The 27,675-nt window shown below is 58.4% G+C and overlaps 1 protein-coding gene across 1 annotated transcript; it reads right to left on the bottom strand.

Annotated features, from left to right (window-relative positions):
• Nucleotides 1-831: 831 nt before the first annotated feature.
• SLC6A3 (solute carrier family 6 member 3) lies at nucleotides 832-27,675 on the bottom strand. Its single transcript, XM_017666075.3, is given in 16 exon segments — nucleotides 832-2,019; nucleotides 4,218-4,238; nucleotides 4,241-4,289; nucleotides 5,622-5,789; nucleotides 6,947-7,047; nucleotides 9,488-9,587; nucleotides 10,192-10,320; nucleotides 10,480-10,592; nucleotides 13,036-13,160; nucleotides 14,147-14,250; nucleotides 15,719-15,853; nucleotides 16,491-16,629; nucleotides 18,996-19,221; nucleotides 23,858-23,989; nucleotides 25,296-25,623; nucleotides 27,386-27,675. Coding segments are annotated over 15 exon segments (1,998 nt in total). The 5' UTR covers nucleotides 25,582-25,623; nucleotides 27,386-27,675; the 3' UTR covers nucleotides 832-1,849.

Genomic DNA, 27,675 nt, shown 5'->3' with positions numbered 1-27,675 from the left:
ACCCCAGTCCAGCATTCGGGACCAGGACACCAAGGGAACTCAGTCAGAGACCAGGGGCTGTGGGGGAAGAGCCCTTGGCAGTTCTCGGTGGGCCTAGCTCTGTGGAACCTTCTCCCTGGGACTGTGCAGAGAGGCGCTGTGCACCCACGCTGTCCCCAGCTTGCTTGTCTTCTGGGGCTCGAATGGTCGCTCAGGCTGGGCACGTCAAGGTGTACCTATGGGATCCCGGAGCTTGGGGCAGGGCTGGGGGTATGGTGGCAGTGACCTGTGTGCCACTGTGAGAGTTACAGCCTGGCAGGAGTGACCAGCATCCTACCAGTGGGGCACGGCCCACTGCCTGACCACTTGGACCTCCGGGGGGGCACTGGTGTTTATCCCAAGCTTCATGATAAAGCACAGAGGTCTCCTCTAGGCCATGGCCACAGCTGATTGGTGTCTAGAAGGACTCCTTTGGCCACAGAGTGGACAAGAGACTCTCAGGGACCAAGAGCAGGGAGCCACTCAGGACTCTGGGGTCATGACCCCACAAAGGGCACTTGGCTGGCAGTGGCTGTGGGTGGGCCACAGGGCTGGAGCCTGGATATGTGGGGGGCCCGCAGGAGAGCTGACTGAGAAGAGGAGGGCTTGAGAGAGGCAGGGTGTGGGGAGCTGGCCTGGCAGGGAGATGGGTCCCGCAGGCATGGGCCCCAGGGTGGGGTCCAGGTTCAGCCCAGCAGACCTGGTGGGCTGGGGCTGTGTCTCCCAGGGCTGGGGAGATGGTTGAGGGCATGGGGGCAGCAGAGGGCTGGGTGGCGGGCTCAGCAAGAACGTGCCCCACAGCAACATTTTTCCCACACAGACTTGTTTTATTTGGTGAGAGCCTCCTGAGATGCTGACTAGGGGGACAGACAGTGACAACGCCGGTTCTCTACAGACTACTCGGTGCCTTGGGAAGGGAGGGGAGGCCGGGTCCTCTCAGCGCAGGTGCAGACGACCTCAGGTCAGCCAGCCAGCTTTGGCCGGCAGCAAGTTCCACACCCGAGGCGCCGAGGCCCCGGCAGGGATGCTGGAGGTGGCTGGGCACCGGCTTGTCCCCGGGCACAGGGCCTCTTCCCTGGGGGCAGAGCCCGAGAGCTCCTGGCTGTTTGCTAATGTTCTCCAACAAGGCAACACCAGCAAAGGGATTTTTCAGAGACCAGGCCTGCATTGAGAGCTACTTGCCACTCACAGGTAAGTCTGATTTAAGAAGGCATTCCTGGACATAAGAAGTGTTTGGATGTGCTGTGTGCCAGGGACCTGAAGTTCTGGCAGTCTCCTCTGGGGTCCCTGGTCTCTGGCTGCTGCCTGGGGCTCTGCGGGCTGGGCTGCTGGCAGGGAAGCACCTCTGCTCTGAGGAGATGCTCTCTGGGCCGGGGTCCTGGGGCAGACCGTGAGCGGGGCAGAACTCAGCTGTAGAAGTGGTGGCACCCGCAGGGAGCGTGGTTCTCTCGGCGGCAGGAGTGAATCCTGTTGCCACCACACACGCCAGGCCACCCGTGCTCGGCGGGCTCTGAGCAGGCTGCGTGCCCTGGAGATGCAGGCCCCACTTTTCGCTGTTGACACAGTTTCCTCCGCTTCACCTTCCGCACAATTAGGCAATATGATACTATGATATGTGGCTTTTTAAATATGAGCAAAGTAAATGATGCAGGAAGCTACTGAGAGGCTGGGTTTCCGGCAGAGGGCCTCTGTAATTACCACATTCCTCAGTGCCTGGGTCGGGGCGCCCCTGGGCTGAGGCTTTATACAAATAGACACGGACTAGACGTTTCTACCTGCAGGACCAGCACAGATCTACGTCTATCACAGCGACACGGGTGGACAGCAAGCGTCAGAAGGCGAAGCGTCTGAGTGGTTCCCGAAAAGCAGAAGTCAGAGAGCGGAAGCGGCCCCCGCCTCCGGGAACTTTGAAGCCCTTCTTGGCTGGCAACTCTCGCACAGCAGGAGGCCGCCCGCATCTCCCTTCTCTGCTCCTTTCTACACCATGAGCCAGTGGCGGAGCTAGAAAGAAAGCAGGTTTATTCAGAAGCAAAGGAGTAGCTTCTTGGTTAAAGGTGCTCCTGGGCTGACGACTCTCGCTTGTGGCTGGGAGACCCCTCGGTGGAGCCCAGAGAGCTTAGGGCGCCTGGACTGGGGCCGCTTTGAGGTACCACAGGCCTGACGCCTGTACTGACTTCATGCAAACAAGTCATCAACAAAGACAAGGCAGAGAGCGCAGGTGCTGCGAGGGGACCAGGGCGTGTGTGATCTCAGCTGCTGGGTGGGCAAATGTGGGACTGGTCTGGGATCGCACTGCCACTGGTAGTGACCTGGCAGTGCCCACAGGCCCTGCGCACCACTTTGTGGGGCTTCTGATCCCCGTCCAGGGAGAGGCTGTGCCCTCAGTCCTGTCCTGCTTTGTGTGACCCTGAGTGGGTGTGGGGCTGGCCCCAGTCACCCAGGGATGGACATGATTGATGGAAGCAGCTATTAGTCCTCCTGCTAATGTCCCCCCTCTCGCACAGCTGGCAGTGCAGCCTATTCTCAAGCACAAGCCGTTCCATCACTAAATGGCAGAGCCATGTTCTTAAACACTTTAAAACAAGGGCACGCAGGGACAGGAAGGCGCTCCATCTATTGTTGGTCACATGACAGTCTGTCACACACCCCCTCCCTCAGAGAACTTCTGGGGACTTTTCCAGCCCCAGCCTGGACACATTCACTGCCAGCTGGGTCTCCGGGGGGCCTGGAGCTGTGGTGGGGGCGTGGGGCTGGCAGAGCCTGGGAGTGTGTGACATGGTGCACTGTGAAGGAAGCAGTGGGTACAGCCTGACCAAGGTATGGGGCCAGGAGATGCCCAGTGGCAGAGCTCTAGAGTGGTTCCATGGTGGCCACTGCGCCGCTTCAGGCCAGGGTGAGGTGGTGCCACGCCTGGCCCCAGCTCTGAGGCCCAGCCCTGTGGGAGCAGCAGAAGCTGCCCCCCTGGAGGCAGGTGAGCTCAAGCACCTCTTGGAATCCCTACAGCTAAGGGGTCAGGTAGGGAGCTGCAAATAAGGGCGAGCAGAAGTAGGCAGCAGCCCACCGAGTGAGGTCAGCAGAAAGCGGAAACCGGAGAGGCTGGCACTGCGGGAAGTACAGATTGAATGAGGCCCCAAAGGCCAAAAATTCTATCCATAAAAGGCAATAAAGGAGAAACATAATCATTAAAAAATGGGATAAAAAAGAGTAAAGAAGACAATAGACTCCAGCCCAAATGTATCACTAGTTACAGTAAATGGATTAATCTGCCTGATTGAGTCAAAAATTCCAGGTGTACACATAGTTTACAAAAGACACCTAACTTTTAAGATCATTGCAAAGTTGAAAGTTAAAAGATGGCAAAGATATTTTAGGTAAATGCAAAAGAACCCTAGTACAGTGTAATTCATCTCAACAAAATGGACTTTAAGAGTAAAAGCATTACAAGGAGAAATGGTGGGTCAGGTCACCAGGAAAATGTAATAATCTGAAACATATTCTCCTCATAAAACAGCCTCAGAATACATAAAGCAGAAATGGGTAGAACTACAGGAGAAAATCGGACAGAGGTGCTGTCAAGGTGGGCTGTTCCATAAACATTTCCCAGTCACTGATTGTTGAGCAGAGCTGAAATTGGCAGTCGCAGAAGATTTGAACAATATGATTACAAGCCTAACCTGATGGACAGAGAACTATGTGTCACCACATTCATCTGAGGTTACATGTAATGTTCATAAGTGTTGGTTAGGTACCCAGTCATACAGAAGTCTCCATGTGCTTCCAAGAATAGGTAAAATAGATGTCTGAGCACTGTGCAATTAATTTAAAACAAAAAGATAAATAAAATATTCCCAGATGTTTGCAAATGTAAAAGCAACTCATGAGCTGAAGAAGTCACAATGAAAATGAAAATATACTTAGAACCAAATAAGATGTCAGAAGATGTGGGATGTGGCCAGCAGGGTATTTTGAGGGACATTCTTAGCCTTTTCCACCCGCACCTCTTGCTCTCCCTGCCCCTGTGCTCACATCCACTCCACGTATTCTGGATGCTGTCTGCCCCTCTGTAGGAGAGGGTCCTCAGGGGGCCTGGCAGCATGTAGGCATGCTCTCGAGCAAATGCAGCCTTGTGGCATCCGAGGTCTGTGCCAGGAACAGGGAGAATGTTTCTGGGTCCCCACCAGGGCAGGGGTGGCACTCACCGTGAACTGGCGCACCTCCCCACCATCCACCTGCTCGCGCTCCTTCTCAGGAGTGATGGCATAGGCCAGTTTCTGGAAAAGAAGGAAGACTATATAGGTGTGGAGTCCTCTGGTCACCATGCAGACAGGTGTCAGAGCCGACAGCCCCATCTCCTTAGACCCTGGAGCACAGTCCATCCAGCCAGCTTGAAATGAGAGGCAGGCTGGAGAGGGTGTCTCTGGGTCAGCTAGCCCCAGGCTCCAAGTAAAGGTGAGTGGCCTCTGGTCCTGAAGCTCCCAGGAGAGAGGGTGCTCGGCCAGCACCTGGGCAGTGCTCGTCCTACCTCCAGGGCCCCTCCTCTCAGCAGCTTGCCCTCTCTGACCCTCTGAGACCAGGCTTCCTCTCAGGTGGGTGGGCCCTCCGGGTGGGCCCTCCCCTCCCTCCCTGGGTGGGCCCTCCCACACATCTCCCAGGTCCACCTTGGCTGATGAGATTTCAGGTGGTTCACATGTACAGTTTGACTGGTGGCCTCAGGTCCTCTCCTCCAGGCCAACACAGAGGGGTCTCCCACCAGGCCAGCTGCCCACTCTTCAGGCCAGTGAAGGGCCTGTGGAAGGGGTCTCCACCCCGCAGTGCCATCTGGCTTTGCCTCCCACCCCCAAGAGGCTAGGCATCCTGGGGCCCTGCGACTCTGGCCATGTGCTAGGCCTGCCCACTCCAGGCCTGGCCTGCCTGCTGAGGGCCTGTCCGGTGCCAGCCTCTGAGGGGCACTGGAGCAGGTGCCCGATCCAGGGGAGCCGTGTGGCCCAGGAGGGGTCCTTGGAGCAGCCAGGGTGCACCAACAGGGGTTTCACTGCCCCCTCCTTCCCAGGACCTGGGCTGTGGGCACAGAGTTGCTTCCAGGAATCCCACAGGCAGCTCTGAGCAAGCGTGTGGGGTATTCCCACCAAGGAGGCCTATGTCCTTCATTTCTTCCAGGATCCTGTGACAGGCTCACCTGCCCCCTCTTCCATAAGTGACACAGGAGCTTGCCTGACCGTGAGGCAGAAGAGCAACCCCCTGCCCGCATGCGGGTTCCTGCTTGACAGCAAGCCCCGCCCCTGCTCAGCCTACTGTCACCATGCTGTAGAGCACGCGTGCACACACAGAGAAACACAAGCTGCATGCACACATGCACGGACACAGGCAGGCATGTACCTGCGAGCACCCGCAGATACACATGCGCCAGGTGCCCTGCATCCTCCCGAACCAGCCCGAGGTCCTCAGTCTCCCCTTCCTCCCCCGTGGTCTCTGCCCCCTCCAGCTCTCCTGCTGGTCAGAGATGAGCAGGTGCAGCAGATGTGGGGCGTGGACACCCACCTGACCTTGGTGGCCTCACAGGGGGGAGAAAGGGCAGGGGGAGGGGGCCCCATCCACATACACACCTCCCGCAAAGACCCAGGCAAGCCGCAGAACTTGTAGGCTGCGTAGATGGGCACCATGGACATGGAGGATGCGGCAATGGCCCAGCCCAGCACGTTGGCCCACTCCGGGAAGACGTAGGTGCCATAGTGCGGGGGCCGGAAGGTCACGATGCTGACCACGACCACGAACTGGAATGAGGGTGGCGGTCAGGCAGCGGCTCTCGGCTGCAGGCCGTTAGGAGTGAGGCTTTCCCACAGGGGGCCTCCCAGCCCTTTGCCAGTGTGTCTGCTGGATGAACCCTGGGGCTACAGGGCAGTCGGGTGGGGGAGGGTGCACCTGCTTTCCACTCTTCTGTCTGGTTAGCAGGATTCCCTCACGTGTGGTCACATCTGGGGGACCCGAGTGGACAGAGAAGCGTAGTGACACTTGGTGGAGCTCAGCACCCGACTACCCTGCTCTCTGGAGTGCAGCTGCAAGGCGCAGGTCGGACACTCGGCCGCTCCTGAGTGTGTGGGCGCGGCGGCCCCATGAGGAGCGCCGTTAACTTGGGAACGGCGCCCTGCCTTCCCCTTCCAGCCGTGGGCTGGCCCACGATGGGGCAATGCCTCAACCACACACCTGGCGGGCATGCCCCTGGTGACCTCCGGGCTGGCTGGGGTAGGAGGGCCAGCGGCCGGGGAGGCGCTCCTGCTCAGACCTGGATGGCCCTTGAGCAGCCCCCTGGGGTCTCCTGCCTGGACCCAGCAGGTCACGCAGGCTTCCTGAGCTGTCTCTGTCACGACTACAACTCTGCCGCCAGAGCACCACGGCCACGGACTGTCCACACATGTTAAACCAGACAGCTGGCAGGCTTGGCCTCTGGGCCTGAGCTTGCGGCCCCTGCCCCAGGTGTTAAGCCAGGAGGCTGCTGGCTGTGCTGCCGGAGCCATGCCTGAGGAAGGCCCAGGGCAGCGCCAGGACAGAATCTCGGCCACTCCCGTCCTCAGTCCTCAGGGTTTCAGTACTTTTTGCCCCGGAGAGTCTAAATCCTATCCTGGTCCCTAAGGCAGAAGTCAGCTGGGGGCCTTGCTGTGGTGTGGCCGTGGGCCGGATGCACATGGGCCCTGACCGGGGAACGTCACCCAGGATCCCAAGAGGTTTCTCAGAGGGTCAAGGGACGAGGGCGGTGCCTTCAGGGGACCAGAGCGGATTTTAGGGCCAGCCTGTCCTCCTGGCTGAGTCCCGTGACCCGCCAGCTAGGCTGCAGAGACCCTGCCCCCTGCGCAGCTCATGGGACCCCCTGGGCCTCCCAGGGCTTTGGGGCAGGCATGAGACCTTGGGCGGGGAGAGGCCCGTGGCCCCTTACCAGGAGGAAGCAGGGGCTCACGAACTTCCAGCACAGCCGCCAGTAGAGGCTGGGCCGCTGCCCAGTCATCTGCTGGATGTCATCGCTGAACTGCCGCACGCCTGCGGGGAGGTCGCCAAGCAGGGGCTCAGGAGCCTGTGGGAGTCTCCCCGCAACAGGTCCCCGCCCACCCCGGGGTCCCACCCACCAGGCCCCGCCCACTCTGTCCTGCCCCGGTGGACCTCGAGCTCAGGCTGCCCACTGGTGCCCAGCCCCATCCCAGACCATGAGGGGTCTTCCTGACCAGGGGGCCCCCACACACGTCCTCTGTGGTGACACTGGGTGACGTTTGCTCCTCAACCCTGATGAGCACCAAGGAGACCTGAGCGGCCACCCCCGTGCTCCAGGCCTGCTCTTTGCCTCCCCATCAGGTCCTCCCTGTGTCCCACCCCTGCCCCTACCTTCTATCTACAATCATTATTTATTTTCACTTAAATGTTTGTGGTAAAATACACATGACACAAATTTACCATCTTAATTAACCATCTTAAGTGCACAATTCAGGGCATGAAGCATGTTCCAATATTGCGCAGTGTCCTCACCATCTGTCTCTGGAGCTTTCTCATTTCCCCAAACTGAAGCTCTGCCCCATTAGCCCCTTCCCGCCTGCCCTCCCTCCCCGCCTCCCCTCCCTCCCCGGCTCCCCCATCTTCTGTCCCCAGGACCCGGGACAAGGCCCAGGGGCTGTGACTCTGGCTTCTCTCACTTAGTGTAAGGTTTGCAAGGTTCACCCTTCTTGCAACATCGTCCAAATTTCCTTTTTAAGGCTGAATAATATTCCATTATATGCATATAACTATTTCTTAAGGAAAACTATTCTAGAAGCTCAGTGAACTGTTTTTTCTGCAGAAGATCTCAAAGTGATTTCTCCTGTCCTGCATCTGGCCTGACCTCTGGTCGTGTGACCGCAACTGGCCTGCTGAGCCTTGGGTAAGTCTCCCCTGTGTCACATTTGGGGACAGATCAGAGACACTTCAAGTCAGAATTGCCTCTGCACACTCCAACCTGGACACGGAGATGGACCCAGCAAAGTAGAATGGAGAAGGGCAAACCCAAAGGCCAGCAAAGTGGAGAGTGTTCCTGAGGCCCCTTGGCCCCTCCAGGTGTGGCTGAGTCCTCAGCTCGAGGGCACAGGGCCTCGGGGCACAGAGAGGATGCTGAATTCTGATGCAGCCTCACCAGAAACGCAGACTTACTTCTCTTGCATTGGAAGGAATGGGCTGGAAAAATACGGCAAGTCTCAGCTTCTGGGGCTTCCGGGCTGCCGGGCCACCTTCCCTCCAGCCTCCACCTGCACCAAGCTCATGGCCATTTGAGAACTTTCTATTTTTCCCTGCGAGGTTTTATTTGGGATGGTGAGGGGATTTACCATTTAAAGTGATAGACAAAGTATTGATCCCAGATGCCAATGAAGGCATGGTGTTTGTGGTGTTTCCCTTTTCTGTAGAAAAGGAACATAACTGAAAGATGTCCTGAGAACACAAACTATTTTTTAGGTTAAGTTCTCAAAGCCACAGTGCTTTTTTAGGTTGCAACTTTCATGGCTCTGGGACAAAGGCCATGACCCCCTGTATGACACCATAGGTCTTACAAAATTGGGGTTTGTGCACACTGCAGACCTTTAGTTTTGGGCCAGATTCTACATTTGTAGGAAAGTGTGCCTGTATACAGAGCTTTCATTTCTGACTCTCCCAGAGAAACCTGGCCAGGGCAGCTGAGCCAGTACTATGTCCCCATTTTATGAAACAAAAACTGACAGGAAATAAAGTAGGTGACTTGCCAGGACAGCACACTGGGAAAGGGTAAGGTCTTCTCCAACTTGGATTCCCTGTTGCTGTTAAAACTACACTCGGATATCTGGGAAGCATGGTTGACCCTCAGGCTGGGGGCACAGCTGCCGGCTGAGGCAAGGCCTCATCTAAGTAGTTCCCCAACATCACAGGGCTCACAGCTCTGGCTCAGGTCTGAGCAGCTGACTTCTGGAGCCCGCAGATGATGGGTGCTGCACCTGCCGGAGCTGATGCATAAGCAGGGCAACCTTGAAGCAGCTCTCCGACATCATGGGCCATGTTCCCCAACAAGGAGCAGGCTCCACTTGTTTCCTGGGATCGAGTGCTAGTCAAAGCCTGCTTGGTTGGACATGGAGACTTAGCCCCACAGGGATTAGTGTCTCAAAGCCCCAGGAAGTCATTCTTTCTCAGGACCAGTTGGGAAGCTCCCACAGCATAATTCTGTGGCCGCATGAATGCCTCTGACCAGGGAAGGATTTTGGGAAGCTATCCAAGCTGGCTGTCTTCACTGATTAAGTTGAGCAGCTGGTGGCCAAGCCCCTATCTGCTCTGATGCTGTGGTGACCACAATTTAAGCTGCTTGGAGCTAACATGCGTCTCTTTTCAAGGTGGTGTTGCCAGGAAGGAGGCAGCCTGCTACAAAGCAAGAGGCCACCAGCCCCACCAGTCACGAAGATGGCACAGTGGCCCTGGAGGAAGGCTCTGTCCCTACCGTAGAACCAGGCCACCCCGATGGCCTCGAAGAGCACTCCAAAGAGGATGGAAGTGCCAGCTGCGAAGTGGTCCAGCAGTGTGAAGACATAGATGCCGCCCTGGATGAGAGGGGATGCCTGTTAAACTGTGGGTGCAGCCATGCCTTGCCCACAGAAGCCTCACTCACAAAAGCACTTTTCCCAAAGAATAAACCCAGCCTGCAGATTCAGTTTACAGATGCCCTCTCTTTTACTCTCTATAAAGTCTGATTTAATCACTAAAATTAAATCCACACAGTTTCCTAGGGCACATCTGTCATGTAAAAATAAAAAGGACCTCTCCTTTCCTCTTTCAGGGCTCCTGGTGTAATTATAAATAAAAGTAACCAAATTCCAAACGTGGCAGAGCCTTTGTGGGAGCCTGGCCTGGTACCTGGTGGACAGGACCCCTTTTCCCCCAGCCCTGGGAAGGTGCAGAGCCAAGGGCTTCCCAGGAGCTGTCCTGGTGCTGAAGCAACTCGGGCCAGTTCCCCACGCACCTCGGCTCCCTGTGTGTGACCAGGGTTCCCCCGCGTGTGACCAGGGCTCCGTATGATCACAACCATGGGTTCTGTTTGAGGGACGTGCTCTTTGACGTGTCGTGGCTCTGTCTGCCCAGAAGGCCCCAGCACACTGCCCGGCACCAAACGCCAGTGGCAGTGCCCTGGCCGAGGGCCGTACTCACGTTGGTGACGCAGAAGAGGGAGAGGAGGAAGGTGGCCAGCACTACTGCGAGGGTGAAGAGCTCCCGGTGCCTGTGCAGCAGCTGGAACTCATCGATGAGCCCGGTGATCACCGACTCCATCCCCCCCATCTGCAGCAGACAGAGCAGGGCTGGCTGCAGGGTGGGCGGGATGCAGCAGGGGCTGGGGGTATGCTGGCCACGGAGCTTTGGGGCCCTTAAGAGTGCCCCTGGGGCTTGCCAGGTGGCCATCAGGGTGGGGCCACCGCAGTGGGAGGAGAGGCCACTCACAGCGCTGTCGATCCCCAGGGTCAGTAGCATGATGAAGAACACTGCAGCCCAGGCCGAGGACAGCGGGAGCGTGGCGAGCGCCTCGGGATAGATGACGAAAATCAGGCCGGGCCCTGAAAGCAGAGCCGGGGCTGCTCAGAGCTGTGGCTGGCCTTTCTGCCCACCCGAGGGGCCAGTCCCTGCCAGGGCCTCTAGCCTACATGGTGTGAAATGATGCCCCTGCCTCTTCCCTGGCCCTGAAAAGCCCTCCCTCCTGTGAGCTCAGCAGACCTGGCCCAGGGCCCTAGAAAGTGGGAACCTAGAATCAACCCCAAGGCCTCTGGTCCACCCTGCCCGCCTGTGGCCTTTGCTCCTCCAGGCTGTTCCTGCTGTGCCAGGCGCGGAGCACCAAGAGGAAAGGGGGGCATGGCCAACAGAGGGCTGGAGAAGGGAGGGTCCCGGGGGCCTGCCCTTCTCCCCAGTGGCCCTCGGAGACGCCTGCCAGCGCATCTCCTGTGCATCTCGTACACGCACACACACGTGCACACAGATGCTCCTCCACACCAATGAATAATTCTATGTATGATCTTTAGAACCATAAAATACACAGAGACATTATGATTTAGCAGATGCTTCTGAGGGGATGCTGAGAGGGGCGCGTTTCTGCTCACATGGGAGCACCCCTCTGGTCATTCCCTTGCAAACATTCCAGGGGGGACGGGTGCGCTTGGGAGCCAGACCCTCCTCACCCCCAGCAGGTGGGATCTGCATGGAGGTGAAGGCCATGGGCTTGGCTGGGGGTATGGATGGCGACAGCAGAGGACCCCACCCAGCAGACCCTTAACCCATCTCAGAGTGAAAAGTATTCCCACAGGAAACTGGTAATTGGCCATTTCATGGTCAAGTTTTAAAGATGTGGGTACTTAGGGCCTTAGCACCAACTCGCTTACAGAGATGTAACTTACACACGCTCCCCGCAGCCCAGAGGGAGAAGCACCCGGTGACCTTTCTGGGGAGTCGGACAAAGTCCAGAGCCAGGGTCACCTCCCACCGTGTCTTATGGGCCCTACTGCCAGGCCTGGGTACCCCATCGGAAGGGGCAGTTTCCAAAGCTTTAAAGTCTAAATGCCATAAGCCACGAGCCCAGAAGGTACTCGTCAGCTCAGTTGATGTGGTGTCAATATTCTCACCTTGCATTTCTGCACCTGAGTTAACATTTCACCCTGTTTTCTTGAGAATTAGTGCTATAAATGACATTTACTTTGTCTGTCATGAAATGCAGAGAAGACGTTCAGCTTTACTTTCAGGGGTTAATAGACAGTTTTTGCAAGCTATTGCTGTTTATCATAATAAAGGGCAAAAAGCAGGAAAAATGCATAAATGCAATAGTGAGTAAATTTCAGGGCTCTGAATTTATTTGCACTGTGCTCCATTCTCCCACCTTTATTGGATTTTTCTTCCTGGGGGAAGAATAGGGACTCAGGAAGCACATGCTGAGATCTCCCCCCTGCTCCTGTTTTCCCAGCGATCTTGGAGGTGCCCATTGTTCCCCCAACCTCCTTTTCCTGCTTTCAAAGTGGGGGTCTTAATGCTCAGCTCTCCAAGGACCAGAGGGGATGATGAGGGCTGAGCTGGCTGGCAGCTCAGGACACAGGTGGGGCTGGCCTGTGGCCCCAGGAGGAGAGGGGACCTCCCAGAGAAAGCAGGGAGCCCCCCCCCCCAGCTGGGGAAGACTCTTCACAGCTCCCCTGTGGAACAATCCTGAAGGAAGGTGAGGGGCTGCAGCGACCTCGGGAGACCCTGCAGCTCAGGGCTGCCCTGGTTTAAGGCTGTCTATGCCATGATTCTCCATGCCTATCCCAGGGGCCGTGGCAGTCACAGGCCCCTGGGCCTCCCATCTGTGCTGGCCTCTGGGCTGTACCCTGCCTGCTCTCTGCTCATCCCCGGCCTGTGCACTCCCATCCCAGCTCCCCAGCATGCAGATGCTTGGCATCTCGGGCAGTTGTGGGGCAGCTGGGAACAGGGTTTCCCACTGGCGCCAAGTGTGGGAGAGTTCAGGGATCTCTCTGGTTGTTATCCAAAACCCATCTAAATATGTCGTGGTCACTGGCTATCTGGAGGGAAAAGCTTCGAAACAGACCAACCGCTCACATGGAAAACAGCCCAGCCTCCTTTGGCTGGCCACACCGAGGGTCAGAGGCCAGCTCTCCGGCCCTGCTGCCCGTGTGCCTGGAATGGCTCAGCGCACCCAACCCCGAGGGTAAACAAAGGTGGGGAATCGCACTGTGGGAGTGGCCACCCCAGAGATGGGGAGCAGTCCCTCATCCCGAGGCCCCAGTGGCCTCTGCAAGGACCCAGCTGAGGTCCCAGGGAGCAGGGGCAGGAGGGTGCAGTGGGCCTGGCACTTCCGTCGGGTTACTGTGATCTTCTGTGTGTTCTGGCACTTGAGCACCAAGCTCAGGTTCCAGTCAAGCTTGGGAACAGCCCTCGAGGCCGGGTGCCCTTCCACTCTGCAGGGGAATGAAAGCTGGGTGGTCAGAGCCACTAGAGAGGGCAGAGGTGCCAGGGGGGACTCACCATCCTTGGCCACGTCCCCGATGGGAACACTGTGCTTCTGGGCCATGTACCCCAGGAAGGCAAAGACCACGAAGCCGGAGGAGAAGCTCGTCAGGGAGTTGACAGAGGTGGTGATGATCGCGTCCCTAGAGGACAAGATGCTGCGTGCCAGCATGCACCATGCTGGGCAGCTGCAGTTTCTAGTCATTGCTCCTAACTGACCGCATCTGGGGGTAGAAGGCCTTTGGAGGGGCGCTTTCCTGGACCACACGGCCAGCCACCTTGGGCTGCACTGTGGGAGGTTGCACACTGGGGACGGGGACCTCCCGGTTCTGGGTGTGTCAGCCATCCATGTGCCCAAGGAGAAGCACGTTTGCAAAGTGCCCAGATGCAGAGGCTCAGGGTAGACTCAGGCAGCGCTGTCTGGGGACCTGCCTCCTGAAGCCCAACTCATGTGGGACCTCCTGGCAGTGGTCTGCTTGGCACTTTGCGGCACACACTGTATTTTCACCACATTTTCCTCCTTGTAATGTGAAGGGAAATAAACACAAGCCCATGAAAGTCAGAGAAAGCAGGTCTCAGATGAAACTCTGTTTCTGTATTTAGAAGGCTTTTGGCTCCAGTACGTGGCTGCTGCCAGGGCTGCGGGCACAAGGGGCTGGCATTTCCCCACCTGTCCTGGGGCCAGTCCCCTGGAGGTCTGTGTGCAGGGGCTGGGAAGCCGCCTGGAGGCTCCCCAGCTGCAGGCTGGTGGGGGACACTGGCTTCCTCGTGAGGGCCGTCTTGGGGGAGAAGCCTGACCCTGGGCCTCGGGAGGATGAGGCCAGTGGGGAGCCTGAGAGGAGGGAGGCAGGGTCCTTAACTGGGGACCTAGGAGGCTTCCTCCCGGAGGCAGTGGTGAATACCATCTGTTTCAATTCCTTCCTTAAAGCAAGGATCAACATTTTGCCTGTAGCGTCCCCATTTTAGTTTCCATTTTAAAAGCCCCACTGGCTTAGAGGTTTTGTAACCCCCAGTTTACTGCCCCGCCTTCATCCGGGACATGTTATTCCCAAAAGGTGATGACGCCCTGCCCACCTCTGTAACAGCCCCACTTGATTCTGCCCCCTTATGGCAGGAGCTCAGGACATACCTGTAGCAGTTGTTGGTGAATTTATTGTAACTGGAGAAGGCAATTAGCACCCCAAACCCAACGCCCAGGGAGAAGCATATCTGGGTGGCAGCATCTATCCAGACCTGCACAGTGCCAGAGAGAAGAGAAGGGGAGAGGCCTCAGAGACACTTGCAGGAGGCACAGGTCACCCAGCGAGGGCTGTGCAGTCACAAGGCAGCTGTGCAAATGACCCCTTAAATCAGCACTGTGATTGGTGGCAAATGCCATCTTGGAGCGTGAACCTTCCTGTGCCACTGGTCTGCAGAGCATGGGGAAAGGGGCTGCATCATTCACCATTTCCCTCGACCTATCAGTTCCACAGAACCAGAGTTGATCTGGTCCATAACCTTTGTGACAGAGTTAATTTGTTAAAATCCTATGTGACGTTGATACCTCAATTGGACATACACCCACTAACACCCACTTTGTACCCTCCCACAGCATCACAAACACATGGCACACACCAGGACATGGCGCCCACATGCCCAGCAGCGTTCAGATGCTCCGAGGGCGGCTTACACACATGGAAAGTGAAGGCAGGTAGCCAATAACTGGACCAATATGCTATTTAAAAAGTCAGACAACCTGCTTGTGTCAGGGCATGTGGAGACTGGTGAGGTGGGTGCCCACCGCCCCCCTGTACAGCCTTGGCTGGAGGCAAGAAGCAGCCACTGGAAACCCTCCTTCCCTGGAGGAATCAGCCTGGATGGCCTGGGCTGGACCTGCTTCCTGAAGGGTCTGGGGGCTCTCTGGTCTGGGGGCTGCCAGTGCACATCCATGCAGGCCACGGTACAGGCCTGTGGGCTGGGACACTCAGTGGTGAGGCCTGAGCCACACTGGGGAGGCAGGGTGTCCTCGGAGGGCCCCAGGGCAGCTGGCGGAGTGGGACTGAGCAAGAGAGGTAGACGTGGGAGGGGCAGGGGAGGCCGGAGCCCCAGGCTCAGGGAGCTGGCTCCTTGCCCTGTTTCAGGACCAGTAGGGCCCCTGTCCTGGGGGCCGCAGGCCCAGAGTCTTGGGGGTCACCCGGGTGATGGGGTAAGCAGGTTTATAGGCATCAGGCGGGGCCTCAGCTAAAGGCTCAGGGTGGCCAGGTAGGCAGTGGGCCAAGGGGCCCCCACTTTGCTACCTCGTGTGCCTCTTGTGCAGGTCATTGACCAGTTCACCTGACCAGGAGGTGGCTGTGGGCAGAGCCAGTGTTGTGGAGGGGATCCTACCTCTTGCTCAGCCTTCACTGGGCCGGTGCCACCCCAGGGCCTTTGCTCATGCTGCCCACCTGCAGGACCTCCTGATGACTATCCAGGCTCTGCTTGCCTCCCCCACCATCCTTATTCTGGTCCGTCCAGCTGCCCATGCCCGCATGTCCCCCTTCTCTCCCCAAGCTCTGCCACATGGGAGGGGCCAAGTCAGAGTCCAGTGCACAGCAGGGCAACATGCACCTGCTGAATTTACAGGGTAAGGGACACATTCTGGCTGAGTGACGGCCTTTGCAATCCCGACACATGGGGCACACAGCATGTGCCCTGCAGGGCTGTGAGCAGAGGGCATACTCACAGAGGCCTCGCAGAGCCGGTGGAAGTCGACGCTCAGGTATGCTTTGATGCCATCAATGGCTCCAGGAAGGGTGATTCCTCGCAGGAGCAGGGCGAAGAGGACCACATATGGCATGGTGGCCGTGATCCACACGACCTGGGAGAAGATGCGTCACTGGCTGCACGGCCACCCGTGGACAGGGAGGGCGCACAAGTCACCCTGAGGGTTTGTGTGAGGGAGAGGTGGCCTCTGACTGGGAAGCCCCACATCCCAGACAGTCACAGGCCACCAGCTCAGCAAAAGCCCACTGGAATGAGACTGCTGCTCCCTCCCGTCTACTGCATCTTTACTGGGGGTGAAGGCGGGACAGACACTGCCCAGAGGAGCATCTTCCTGCATTTGGCCCAGTGCAGGTGGCAGCAGTGGCTGAAGCCCTGATGAGTAAGGATTTGCATCTATGGTGCAGACGTGCCCCTGGATTGGTGGTCAAGGGCAGACCTGGGGTCCTGACAGGCTCCTCGCATTTCACTGCAAGTGCCTCCCCCAATGCCACCTCGGCTGCCTGTCCACCCCCCAGGCCCTCTCGGCCACCTGTCCACCCCCCAGGCCACCTTGGCCACCTGTCCACCCCCCAGGCCAAACTTGGCTGCCTGTCCACCCCCCAGGCCCCCTCGGCCGCCTGTGCACCCCCAGCACCCCTCCAGGCCCTCTCGGCTGCCTGTCCACCCCCAGCACCCCTCCAGGCCCCCTTGGCCGCCTGTCCACCCTCTGTGGGTGAGGCCTGCAGCCTCACCTTCCCAGAAGTCTTCACACCCTTCCACAAGCTGAAGTAGAGCAGGATGATGACCAGCACCAGGCAGGACGCGAGCTGCCACCGGGGAGGGCCCAGGTCGTCGATGCCGCGGCTCTCATGGAGGTGCAGCACCCCGCGCCTGGAGAGAGGGGGTGCTGGAGGGCTGCTGCCTCCCCACCGGGACCCGGGCCCTGCCCTCCCTCCTCAGCGTGTGGACAGTGCCCTGCCTGACGGACCAGAGATGTTCAACCCGGTCAGACCCACAGCCTGAGTGAGATGCAGGGTCTACCCTTGGAGGTGAGTGGTCACAGGGCTCCTGGCCTCTTGCCGCAGCACCCCTGCTTTTTGGAGCTGGTGGAGAGAATGTGCACAGTGGGTATTGAAGGAAAGGAGCTGTAGAACAGGGTGGGGCAGGCCCTTTGAAGGGGTGCTGGTCAGTGGACACAGAGACACACAGCACAATGTGCAGGGGCCCGTGCCGCTCCCCGAGGGTTGGCTGGGGCTGCTCACTTACAGGGCCCCAGCTGCTGGAGGAGGGTCCTACAGGGCAACTCAGGATGCAGAGGGGATTGTCATGAGGGCCACGTGGAAGGGGGCCAGGCTGGGGGAGCGGTCCCTGTGGGCCAGTAGGGCCCTGGCCTGCTTCTGCACAGCATTGCATCAGACCCTCACATGGCCATGTGGGCACATGCCCCTGTGGCCGCATTCCACAGTTGGGATCTGGAATCGAGGACAAGTTGCCGGCAGTGTTGCTGGCCCGGGACATGGGGAGCTTCACTGCCCGAATGTGCTGAGGTCCCCAGGAAATATTCATGATGTGGTAGATGCTGTAGACCCCAGCTTTCCAGAGCTTTCCACCAGCCACAAGTACTGTGGGGCCACGTTGGAGGAATTCGGGTCTTTACTCCAGAACCACAGCCACGCTCCACATGCTCACCTCATCAGCCTGCAGGTGTGGCCCTGGTCACTGGTGGCCGGTGCTGCCACATCCAAACTTTCACCCCTTTGCTGTCATCTTTGTTTTGGAGCAGAGCCACCCCCGGGAGGGAAGGGGCCTCCCCACGCTGTCTGCTGTAGACTCCCCGTGAGGTCTGGAGGATGGAGCTCCTCTGGGGTCAGAGGAGGCTGCTGCTCAGAGGCCACTCAGCCTGGGAGGCCTGCCTGACCCCTGGCCACCCTCTGGAGGCCTGCCCCCCAGTACCTCTTCTGGAAGTAGAATTCCCAAGGCTTCCTCACCCCGTTTCCCCCCACCCCCGCCTCTAACAGCCGGGGCTCTGTGGTTGCTGCCCAGCGCCTGCCTTATCACCGAGAACCTCTATCTGCCAATGGCAGAGGTCCGTTTGGGACAATACCACTGAGCAAGACCACATAGCAGGATGCCCAGACCCACCCCTCCACAGGTCCAGCTGCCCCTTGGCACCTTTGCAAGGCCTCACATACATGCTGTTACCCACTTGACCCTGGTGGCAGGTGGCCAACTACTGTTTGCCTGGGGATGGGGCACGGTGGCCTGTGGGCATCTTAGCCTCCTAGTCCCCAGAGAGCCAGCTCGGCAAAAAGCATGTGGCTCACTGCGCACCCGCCCGCAGAGCGGCTCCTGGGACATCACACGCGCCAGCTTTGCCTCTAACCTCTTCAAGAGCTGTGGAGTTGGCACCTTGCCTGTCCTGGCTCCCTTCCAGCCCCGAGAATGAACTGTCACCTTGCTCTGCAATGGTTGGAAACCCCACAGACAATGAAGAGGGCAGGACAGGGCCAGTGAGAGCAGCCAGCCGGAGACAAGCTGAGGGGCCCCTACTCTGAGAGCAGCGCACAGCCTTGCAGGGTGGGGAGGGCACGTATAGCTGGTGGCTTGGGCTGAAGCGCAGAATTTCTGCCACTGTAAGTGGTCCGGAGGACCAGACAGCTATGGCCCTGGACGTCATCAGCCTTGGGGATGGTCTAACTCCCACTCTCTGCTGGAGGCTTCTCAGGTGAGCTACTTACCGTCTTGGTTCTTGGTGACAGCGGTGCATTAGAGGAGCACCAGGCATGCTCAGGCACACGTGCGCTGCTTGCTGAGCCCCCAGCAGCCCCTCTCACCCCTTCTGCACACAAGGTTCCTGGGCAGGGAGACTGTAAGTATCCGCCCGACCCGAGTCAGGCCCAGGACGTGCAAGCGGACAGGCTAGCTCAGGACGGCACTCTGCGGGGTGGGGGTACGGCTGTTTGGGACAGTGAGGGGCCTCCACTCTGGCCATAAGGGAATGATGCCACAGACAACTGGGAAGCTGCACAAAGGTCACCTCGCAGTGTTTTCAGACATGGGACAGGAGGTGGCACAGGGCTGAAACCCCCAGGAGAAGGGCATGATGAGGTGAGCGCGGTGAGGCCTTAGCCCTGCCTGGAGGCCCCTGCGGCAGGCGGTGTCCTGACACAGCTTGGAGCTGGGCCAGAGCTCAGGCATCAGAGGTGCAGGCAGGGGTCCCCCCAACACCCACAGCTCAGCTTCAGGGTCCCACTTACTCAAAGTACTCGGCAGCGGGTGTGGTCCTGAAGGTGTTGTTGGGGCCCTGGGTGGAGTTACCGGGGGGCATGTCCAAGCAGCTGGCGCTGTTCCACGTGTGGTTGCAGCGGGTCCACGGCAGCTCCGTGGCAAAGGAGGAGAAGAAGTAATGCAGCGCCCAGGCGATGATGACGTTGTAGAAGAAGCCCACGTACAGCGAGATGAGGATGACCGTGAAGCCCACGCCTGGGGCCGGCGAGAGCAAAGGCCGTGTCAGCAAGGCCACCTCAGGAGGCCTCCCCGACCCGAGCCGGCGGGTTGCCCGCATCCTGAGACGGGCAACGTCTTTAATACCAGGGGGCGGCTAGCGGGGGGCAGCTGCAGACTCCCTGTCACGATCGTGGATCAGGGCTGTGCCCCTTCCAAGCAGCCACAGCCATCTGTGACCCCCAGAGACATGCAGGGTCACCTAGGGCCACCCTGGTAGGGCCAGGTCACCCACACACCCACAGGCCGAAGGGCCATCCCTGCTATCCACGGCCACTCGCAGCCACTCAGGACCGACCAGGGTCATGTAGGGCCACTCTGCCCAGGGTTACCTGTAGGCCACGGGTCATGCAAACCGGTCATACCCATGCACTGCCAGCCCCAGGGCCATCTGGGGACATCCAAGGGTACAAAGCACCAAGAGTCAGTAAACCTCCAAACCACCCAGGGCCACCCAGGAATATGCAGTATCCCCCAGGGCATCTGTGGCCAGCACTAAAGGACAGCTAGGCTCCCTCATGGCCACCCACAGCCACCCAAGCTCATCAGGACCATCAAAGGCACCCAAGACTGTTCATGGCCACCTGGGGCCATGCACGGTCACCATGTCCAACAGGCTGCCCACAGGCCGTTTATGGCCACCTGTGGCTATTCAAGCCCCTCAAGGCCAAGCAAAGTCATCTGGATTTCTTTCTAGCTACCTACAGTCATCCAACCTCACCAGGACCTTGCATGACCACTCAGGGTCACCCAGGGCCACGCAAAGCCAACGAGGGCCACCTAGGCCCATACGTGACCTTCCAGAGCCTCCTCAGGCTCCCAGGGCCTTTCAGGGTGACATTTCCAGGGTCACAAAACCTGTGATTTGGGACTGGTCATCAAGGGGCTCCGGCTCCTGGTGAGCTGGAGCAGGTGTGGTCTTGGGGCTGTGCCACCCTGATTGCTGGGAGGTGGGTCTGGCATAGAAGGCCTCCTCCCGCTACCGAGGAGCCCCTCCGATGGCAGGTGAGTGCCGCCATGCTGCCACCACCGTGGCTGGCTTCCACGGGCTCCTTGCAAGTCCTTCCAGTCCAACATTCCTCCTAGGCTTTGTTGGTAGGGTAGATTTAATCCCCTTCACTCGATCCTGGTTAAGTGTCCTGCTCTGTCTTGCCTGCTTGTGGCTGGGGACAGAGCACGCCTTCAAGGCGACAGTTATAGGAAGTGTCTTGGGTTGTTTCCATGGCCATAACCTTGGGAGAAGCTAGTCTCAGTCACAGGGTATTCATTAACATTCTCTTTCGTCCCTGCAAGCAAAAAGGGGCACTGATGTTTACTTGTGTGTGTGCATCAAACAGAACCTGGGTCAGAAGCTGCCAAACGAAATGGGCTCTGGTGTGTAAGCCCTCTTGAAGCCGTGCTCCACCGCAGTGATGGTGAGACCAGGACTGTTCACTTTGGAAGGCTTTCTCCAGCATGGAACTGGTTGGGGTTAACCTATACTGCAGCTCTGCTCTCTGGGCCCCTTAGGAGAAGCTGAGCTGTGATTTATAGGAAATGTGTCCAGGCAGCCGTGTTTTCGACTGTGTGTCAAGTCCTTGGCTTGAAATGCAGGGAACTGAAAGGACCTTTTGATCAAACACCAGAGCAGATCAGACCCATCCGGAGAAGAGGCGACTTGCCTTGGTCCCTCCCCAGCCCGCTGCTGTGTGCACAGCCCTCCATCTGGGCAGGCCAGCCTTCCTGGCCTTCCCAACAGACTGGCAGGTCTCTGCCAGCTGATGTGGCTCCCAGAGCAAATGGGCAGGCCCCAGGCACCCCAGTGGCAGGGATGGGAACAGGGGGACGGAGCAGGAGAGCGGGGCGGGTGTGGGGCTCCCTCTCCCCAGGCCCCAGAGAGGACACATTCGGGTGCTGAAGCCCCCTGCAGCTTCTCGGGCTGCATGCCCACCTGAGGGGCTCTGGAGAGACTGTCAGGGTGTCCAAGGATGTCTCACAGTCCCTGACGCCACTCACCCTTGTGTGGCCCTTCCTGGGTGGACCTCAGAAGTCAGGTGCAGGTGTGGCTCCCAGGCCCAAGGGAGAGGATGGGTCAGGGAGGCAGCCTGGCTCTGTTTCCACAGGAGGAAGCCTCCCAGGGGTGCAGATGGCCCACCAGCCATTGAAGGGCTGGGTGAGCATGTGGCTCCATAATGCTCACTTAGGGCATTTTAACTTTTGGCCTCATTTGCCATGTGTTACCCCAACTTAACGAGACGTGAAAATATGTGCAACATAATTAATTTTTTTTAAAGACAAAAAAAGGAACGAGAAGGCACTTTATCGGGGTGTCCAGACCTGCATGGTCTTGCCTTACCTAATCTAAGGAGCAAAGACAATCTCTCAAATGGGCATTGTATGGACAAAATGTAATCTAAGTGATCAGGAACTTGCCTGCTGGGAATGGTAGCTTTATTAGGGTATTAAGCTGTTGACAGCATCTGCTCCTTGAAAATGGATGTCTGATGTTCTTGCATTGATTTATGTCCTCAACACGCAAACACAGCCCTGTGCCAATAACTCAGATTCCAAAGTACAGCGTTTGAACTTCTGCAACTTCAGATTCCTTCAATCCTGTTATGAGACAGGTGACCAGACTCCTCCGAGATCTCACCCAGGAGGGAACCTGGCACTCCTTCCTGTGGCCACACTCGGCCCCGGGCAGCCATCCCCACAGACGAATGGCCAGAGCTGGACAAAAGCTGACTGGTGCAGCGTGATGCCGGGGCTGACTCGGAGAGGGTAGTGGGCTGACCACGTACGCATTGCTGGGAGTTGGTGGGATCCTGCATCTGTTCTTGACTTCTCTCTAGTGGGCACTGGGATTCGTTCCCGCTGGGAGTCAGGTTTCCCATATTAGCCCAAAGTTGTTAGGATAAGCAGTCCTTTGATGTCCTTGGAAATTGCTTATTGACATTTTATAAACTGCAATCTACAACTTCACTTTGGCAGCCTCGTTAGGAGATTCTGTTTGTGGTGGGCCACACATGGGACTCAGCTTTGCTCTGCTGCCCAGAGCCCCGGAGCCACCATCCTCCCATCCTGCAGACGCCCTGCGTAGCATGGTGCTCAGCAAAGAAGCACATTCACTTTGATTTAGTGCTGACTGCCTGGTGGGAGGTGGGCGCAGGGCATGTCACGTAACACTGATGACAGCTCCGACACCAAGGGTCAGTTCTTGGAATCTGGGGGTGCAGAAGTGGTGTCCCCACAATCTGCACAGCACAGGGAGGCCCCCTCCTCCACATTTTGCTAGGACAGGCACCCTCAAGCTCCCATTCAGCCCCTTAATGCTGTGTAAATACTGCCATGGGGCAAGTGTGTGGCAGCCTGGCACATGACACGTTAGCTGCCCAGCAGAGCCTGGAGTAACATAATCGGCTTGTGCAAACGCACAAGCAGTGGCCCAGCCTTGGCACCGGATCCCAGGGTGCCCATCTCTGTGCTGGGTGCAGGTGGGGTGGGGAGGGAGGCCTCTGTGCTTCCACTTTAGGGTGGGTCGGTGAACCATTTCGCTTTGGAAAAAACTGCTAATGTCTTCAGTTCACCAAGCAGGCCATTAAGAAGGAAGAGTACACGTGCCTGGAGGCACCATCATGCCTGGGCGGCCTCGGGATTTCCGCTGTGGGGGCCCTTTTCTCTCTGGAACCTGACCTTGGCAGCTGGGAGCGGCCCCCACTCTCCAGCTGGACTGGCTGCCATCTCAGCAAAACCCACTGACTGCCCACAGCGTGATCTTGAAGACCTATGGGGCTTCTGCTCTTCCCCAAACACACCAGCTTTTCAAGAACTGAGAAAATTCAAAGACTGGATCTTCTAATAGACGTTTTCTTAATGACCCCGGCATCTGACCCAGGTACCTCCCACATGTCTCTTGTTGCAAGTGCCCCTGAATCCCCCCTGAGCCGCCAGCTCCTGAGCGGGGGTGTTGACCTGGGGGCAGGCATGTCCCTGCAGTTAGACTGGGGGGCCACACTGGCCTGGGGTAGAATCCTGCCCTGTCTCTGATGAGGTGACAGGGGTGTTACTCAATCCCTTGAGTTCTCTGTGTTCACATCTCCAAAATGGAGATGATGCAGTGTGGGCCTCCCCCAGGGCTCTCGTGAGGAGGGAGCGAGGTGCCCAGGGAAGGTTAGCCTCTTGGCACACCCTGGCTCAACACGGTGTGTTTGCTCGGTGGAGTTGCAGTAGTTGCCTGAGGGTACAGTGAATCGCTCGAGAGGGAGAGAGATGACAGTGGTGTGGGCATGGCTGAGAGATACCCAGACAGGTGGGTAGAGGTAGGTGGGTAACAGGTGCTAGGGAGGTGGCAGGGGATGGATGGCTGACATGACGGAGGACAGGTGGGCATTTTATGTACCATTTCAACAGGCCTACAAACAGCAGTGCTAATGCGTTACAGGATGGCCCTGCCCAGGAGCAAGGGGTCCTCGGTCAGCACAGACCCTTAAGGCAGGACCAGAATTAAGATGTGTGTCCACCTGCACAGACACCTCGCAAAGCAGGGCCAAACACACGCACCTGGGGTGGGTCTGCTGTGAAAGCACTAGGGCCATTGCTGGGGTCTGCGCCTGCCAGGGTGCAAGGCATCCATTACCTTTCAGGATGGGGCAGATCTTCCAGATGCCGGCAGCCCCTTCCCTGTGGAATTGCCCGAGGGCCAGCTCCATGTAGAACAGCGGCATGCCAGCGATGACCATGAAGAGCAGGTAGGGGACCAGGAAGGCGCCTGTGGGCAGGACAGCACGTTCAGCCTGGGGACTCAGAAGGGCCCACCTGTTGGCCCTGGAGCAGGGCCTTGGGGCCCAGCCGACCGCACCTCTTGGGCAGGAGGGTGCTCCCTTGTCTCCAGAAGCTCTGTACAGCCATCTTCCAAAGGGAAGTCCCAGGCTGGGCTGGTGAGCCTCCCACCTCCATGCCCAGCACCCACTGTAACCAGAGCCCTAACGCATCCACACTGAAAGCCCCAACCATCCTCCACCCCAAGTGACAACATCAACCCCGGGAACTGGGCAGAGTAGGCCCTTGCCTGCCCAGCACTCCTGGCCCTGCCCCCTCCTTCCTCTGCGGAAATGTCTGCCCCTCTTGAGTCGTGAATCCTCCAGCATCCGTGGTCCGGCTCTGACCTGTGTAGGCTCCGTCATCCATCCCTAGCTCCCAGCATTCAGATCCCCAGCATGAATCGGGGACTGTGCCTGACAGGTGCTGCCCAAGGGGCCATCCCTCTGGGGTGGCCTCTACCCCTTGAGCTGCTGCTCACTTTGAGCAAAGTTCAGGGTCCCACGGGCTCTGCCTTGTAAGGGCCTCTTGCCCCAGATGAGGGGGCTTTGTATGGCTCCTCTCCTGGGATAGGGAGGGGTGGCAGGAGACCCCACAGCTCTGACTGCCACGGGTGCTTACTGTACCTGCCCTGGCCCCCACCCTCAGGATGGACACAGTAATGCTGGCCTCCCCACGGGCACACCGTCAAGTTCTTCCACAGCCTTCCAGAGCGCAGGGAAGAGTGACCAGGGAGTCACGGAGGCCAGCAGGGGAGGTGGGCTCATGGGAAGTGTGTGCCGCCTTAGCTGACTTCCCCGCTTGAAGTGCTCGGGGGTCCTTGCCCCTTAGCTTCCGCTTGTGCAGAGGCAGCCACAGCTCTAGGACTGGCTGAGTTCAGGGGGTGGTGGGAGCAGGGCCTGAGACGGATAGGCACATTTCCAGGGCACCTCCACGCCAAGTTTAAGGGCCTCACACACCGTTACATACTATTCTAAACTGGACAAAGACAACCTTCTTTGGGCCTTTGAGAATTTCCTTCCATGGTGACAATCACCTCTGGAAACAGACAACAGAGGCTTGGAGCCTCCCACGACCAACTCCTGGTTCCTGCTTTCCTGGCGCCAGTGTCCTCAACTCTGAAGTACAGATTCAGGTGAGACTGCTCTGAACTTGATGGCTTTGTGCCATCTTTCCCGGGAAGCCTGTGCCCTGCCCAGCGTGCAGGCATTTCTCCAAGGCCCTGCCCGCAGCCACCCAGGCCAGTAGGGACTCACCGCCACCGTTTTTGTAGCACAGGTAGGGGAAGCGCCAGACGTTGGCTAGGTCCACCGCAAAGCCAATCACAGAGAGGAGGAAGTCGATTTTCTTGCTCCAGGTCTCCCGTTCCTGGGGCTCCAAGGGGGACTGCGGGGTGCTGACGAGGGTGGAGTTCGTGAGCTGCACCCCATTTTGCTCCTTGACCAGGACAAGTTCCACGGCCTTCGGGCCTGTGGCGTTGGGCTCCTTAGCTGGGGCCACCACGGAGGACATCAGTCCCACTGGGCATCTGCTTGTGCTCATGGGCAGACTGGACTCTAGGAATCCCGTGCTTCTCCCCTTGAGCTTCGGCCAGCATTAAAAGGAAACACACAGAGGAACACACACCGATTCAGCAGCTGGAACACACTGGATCTAGCAGCCCAGTGGCCGGGGCAGAGATCTGAGGCACTCACGTTCATTCCTTTGGGGTAGAACAAGTACGTTCCCTGCACTCAGCTGACCCAGCCAGGGTTGGGGACAGGAGATGGCTAGTTCCTGCAGGGCCCAGGGGGCCGGACAGGCTGTGGACCCTCGGGGCAGACATCTGCTTTGCCCCCTCCTTCAGCAGTCATCTCCATTCCTATCACCCTGCAATGCTGCGTAATCTCTAATTTCACTTTTAATAGTAATGCAGGCAGTCTCCTCCTCCCTTACATGGTTGAGGAGTAATTTTATGATCTTTGAGTAGCAGTAGAGGAAGGCTTTCTAGCAGTCCACACGTGTACTTTATACTCAGCAACAAAAGTAAAGAGCAAATTTTACAACCATGCAGCAATTCAAAGTTCAAAATAACAAGCTTGATGGTGTCTTCAAGGAGCCCGCACGGCCCACATCCACCTGCTACCAGGCTCATGGGCTCCACCTGAAAGTGTCGTGTAAGGGCTCGTCTGCAGGAGGGAGGGACTAGCTCCTTTACTTAGCCACTTGACTAGGGAAACTGATGCCCAATTACCTTCATAAAATACTGGTAACATGATCAAGGAGAACAGAAGAAATCACACAGTCACAGCCAAAGCAAGGTGGGCCCTGCCCGCCAAGACTGACTTCAAGTTTGGCTTCTGGCATTTGGATCCATCTGCTTGTTTCAGCTATGCATGCATATGTGCAAACACACACACACACACGCGCACACACACACACACACACAGTGAAGCAGAAGATTAAGGATGGCAGCTGCAATGGGGTAATTTTCCCCTGCGTCCAAGTTTGGACAGCACATGTTATTTTATGTACCACTCTCCTGTGGCCCCTTCATTCAGGGTGATGAACCCAGTACATTCCCGAGGTGTAGGGAAAAATCGCCAAAGCTCTGCTGTGCCTGCAGAGCCAGTGGGACTGGGGCCAGCGGGCTGAGAAGAGGGCAAATCCCAGCCTCGTTGCTCTGACAACCACCCTTGCGGATGCGCGGGATGCCCACCAAGGAAGCCCACGCTCAGCCCTTGGGGCGAGCCGACCCCGCTCCTGAAGCAAGCCTAAGAGGTCAGTTTCGAGTACAGAAAGCAGACGTGGCCTCTTAGCGTTGTTCTGCACCCGGAACGGGCAACAGCTAGCTGACGCGCCCGTCCGCCGCCAGTCCTGCTCTCAGCCTGCGCGAGCAGATCGCGGCATCTCCGCCCCCACCCCAAACTTAAAAATCAAGACGAAGCGCGGTAAGATGAAGCTTCGTTGGGCAGCGCTGCCTGGTTCCAAAGGGAGAAACCGGCCGCCACGAGCCGCGCGCACCTGAGCTGGCGCGGCGGGGACTCGGGCGACGGCCTCCCCTCCCCGAATCGCGGAGCCGCCCGCGGCCCCGGGACAGGGCGCTCAGGGGCCACCCCAGGCCTTCGGCCCTCTCTGCTGGGCGTCTCTGCCGCTGGCCGCCTGCGCTCGTGAATGCGCTGTGGGGGCGCGCAGCACAGCCCGAGTGCTGGCGAATTTTAGAGACGACACCGTCTGCCGGACGCAGCGCCCCCCGACGGCGCTCGCCGCCACCAGGAGCCCCTGGGCCGCAGCGTTCGGGGTTCCCGGAGAAAGCGGCGCGCGCGGAGGATGCGCGCGGGGCGGCCCACGGGGTGCCCGGCCTTACCTGCTCGCTGCAGCCGCAGCCTCGGCTCTGCGCTGGGGTCGCGCTGCGCAGAGTCCGAAGAGGCTCGGACTCCGATCCCGCTGCGCTGGGCGGACGCGACCTCCGGGCTCTTAAGTGTCGCCGGGCCCGCCCCGCCCCGGGTGGGCGGAGGACCAGCCTGGGCCGCGCCCCTTGTCCGCCCCCACGTCCCGGACCGCGCAGAGGGGGCGGCGGCCGCCAAGCCGCGACCAGCGGGGCTCTTCTCCTGGGCCTGCGCGTACTCAGGGAACGGGGACACCTCCGGGCCCCGG

Source organism: Manis javanica, chromosome 1, assembly GCF_040802235.1.
Source record: "Manis javanica isolate MJ-LG chromosome 1, MJ_LKY, whole genome shotgun sequence".
Lineage (NCBI taxonomy): Eukaryota > Metazoa > Chordata > Mammalia > Pholidota > Manidae > Manis > Manis javanica.
This window is presented reverse-complemented; position numbering and strand designations above follow the sequence as displayed.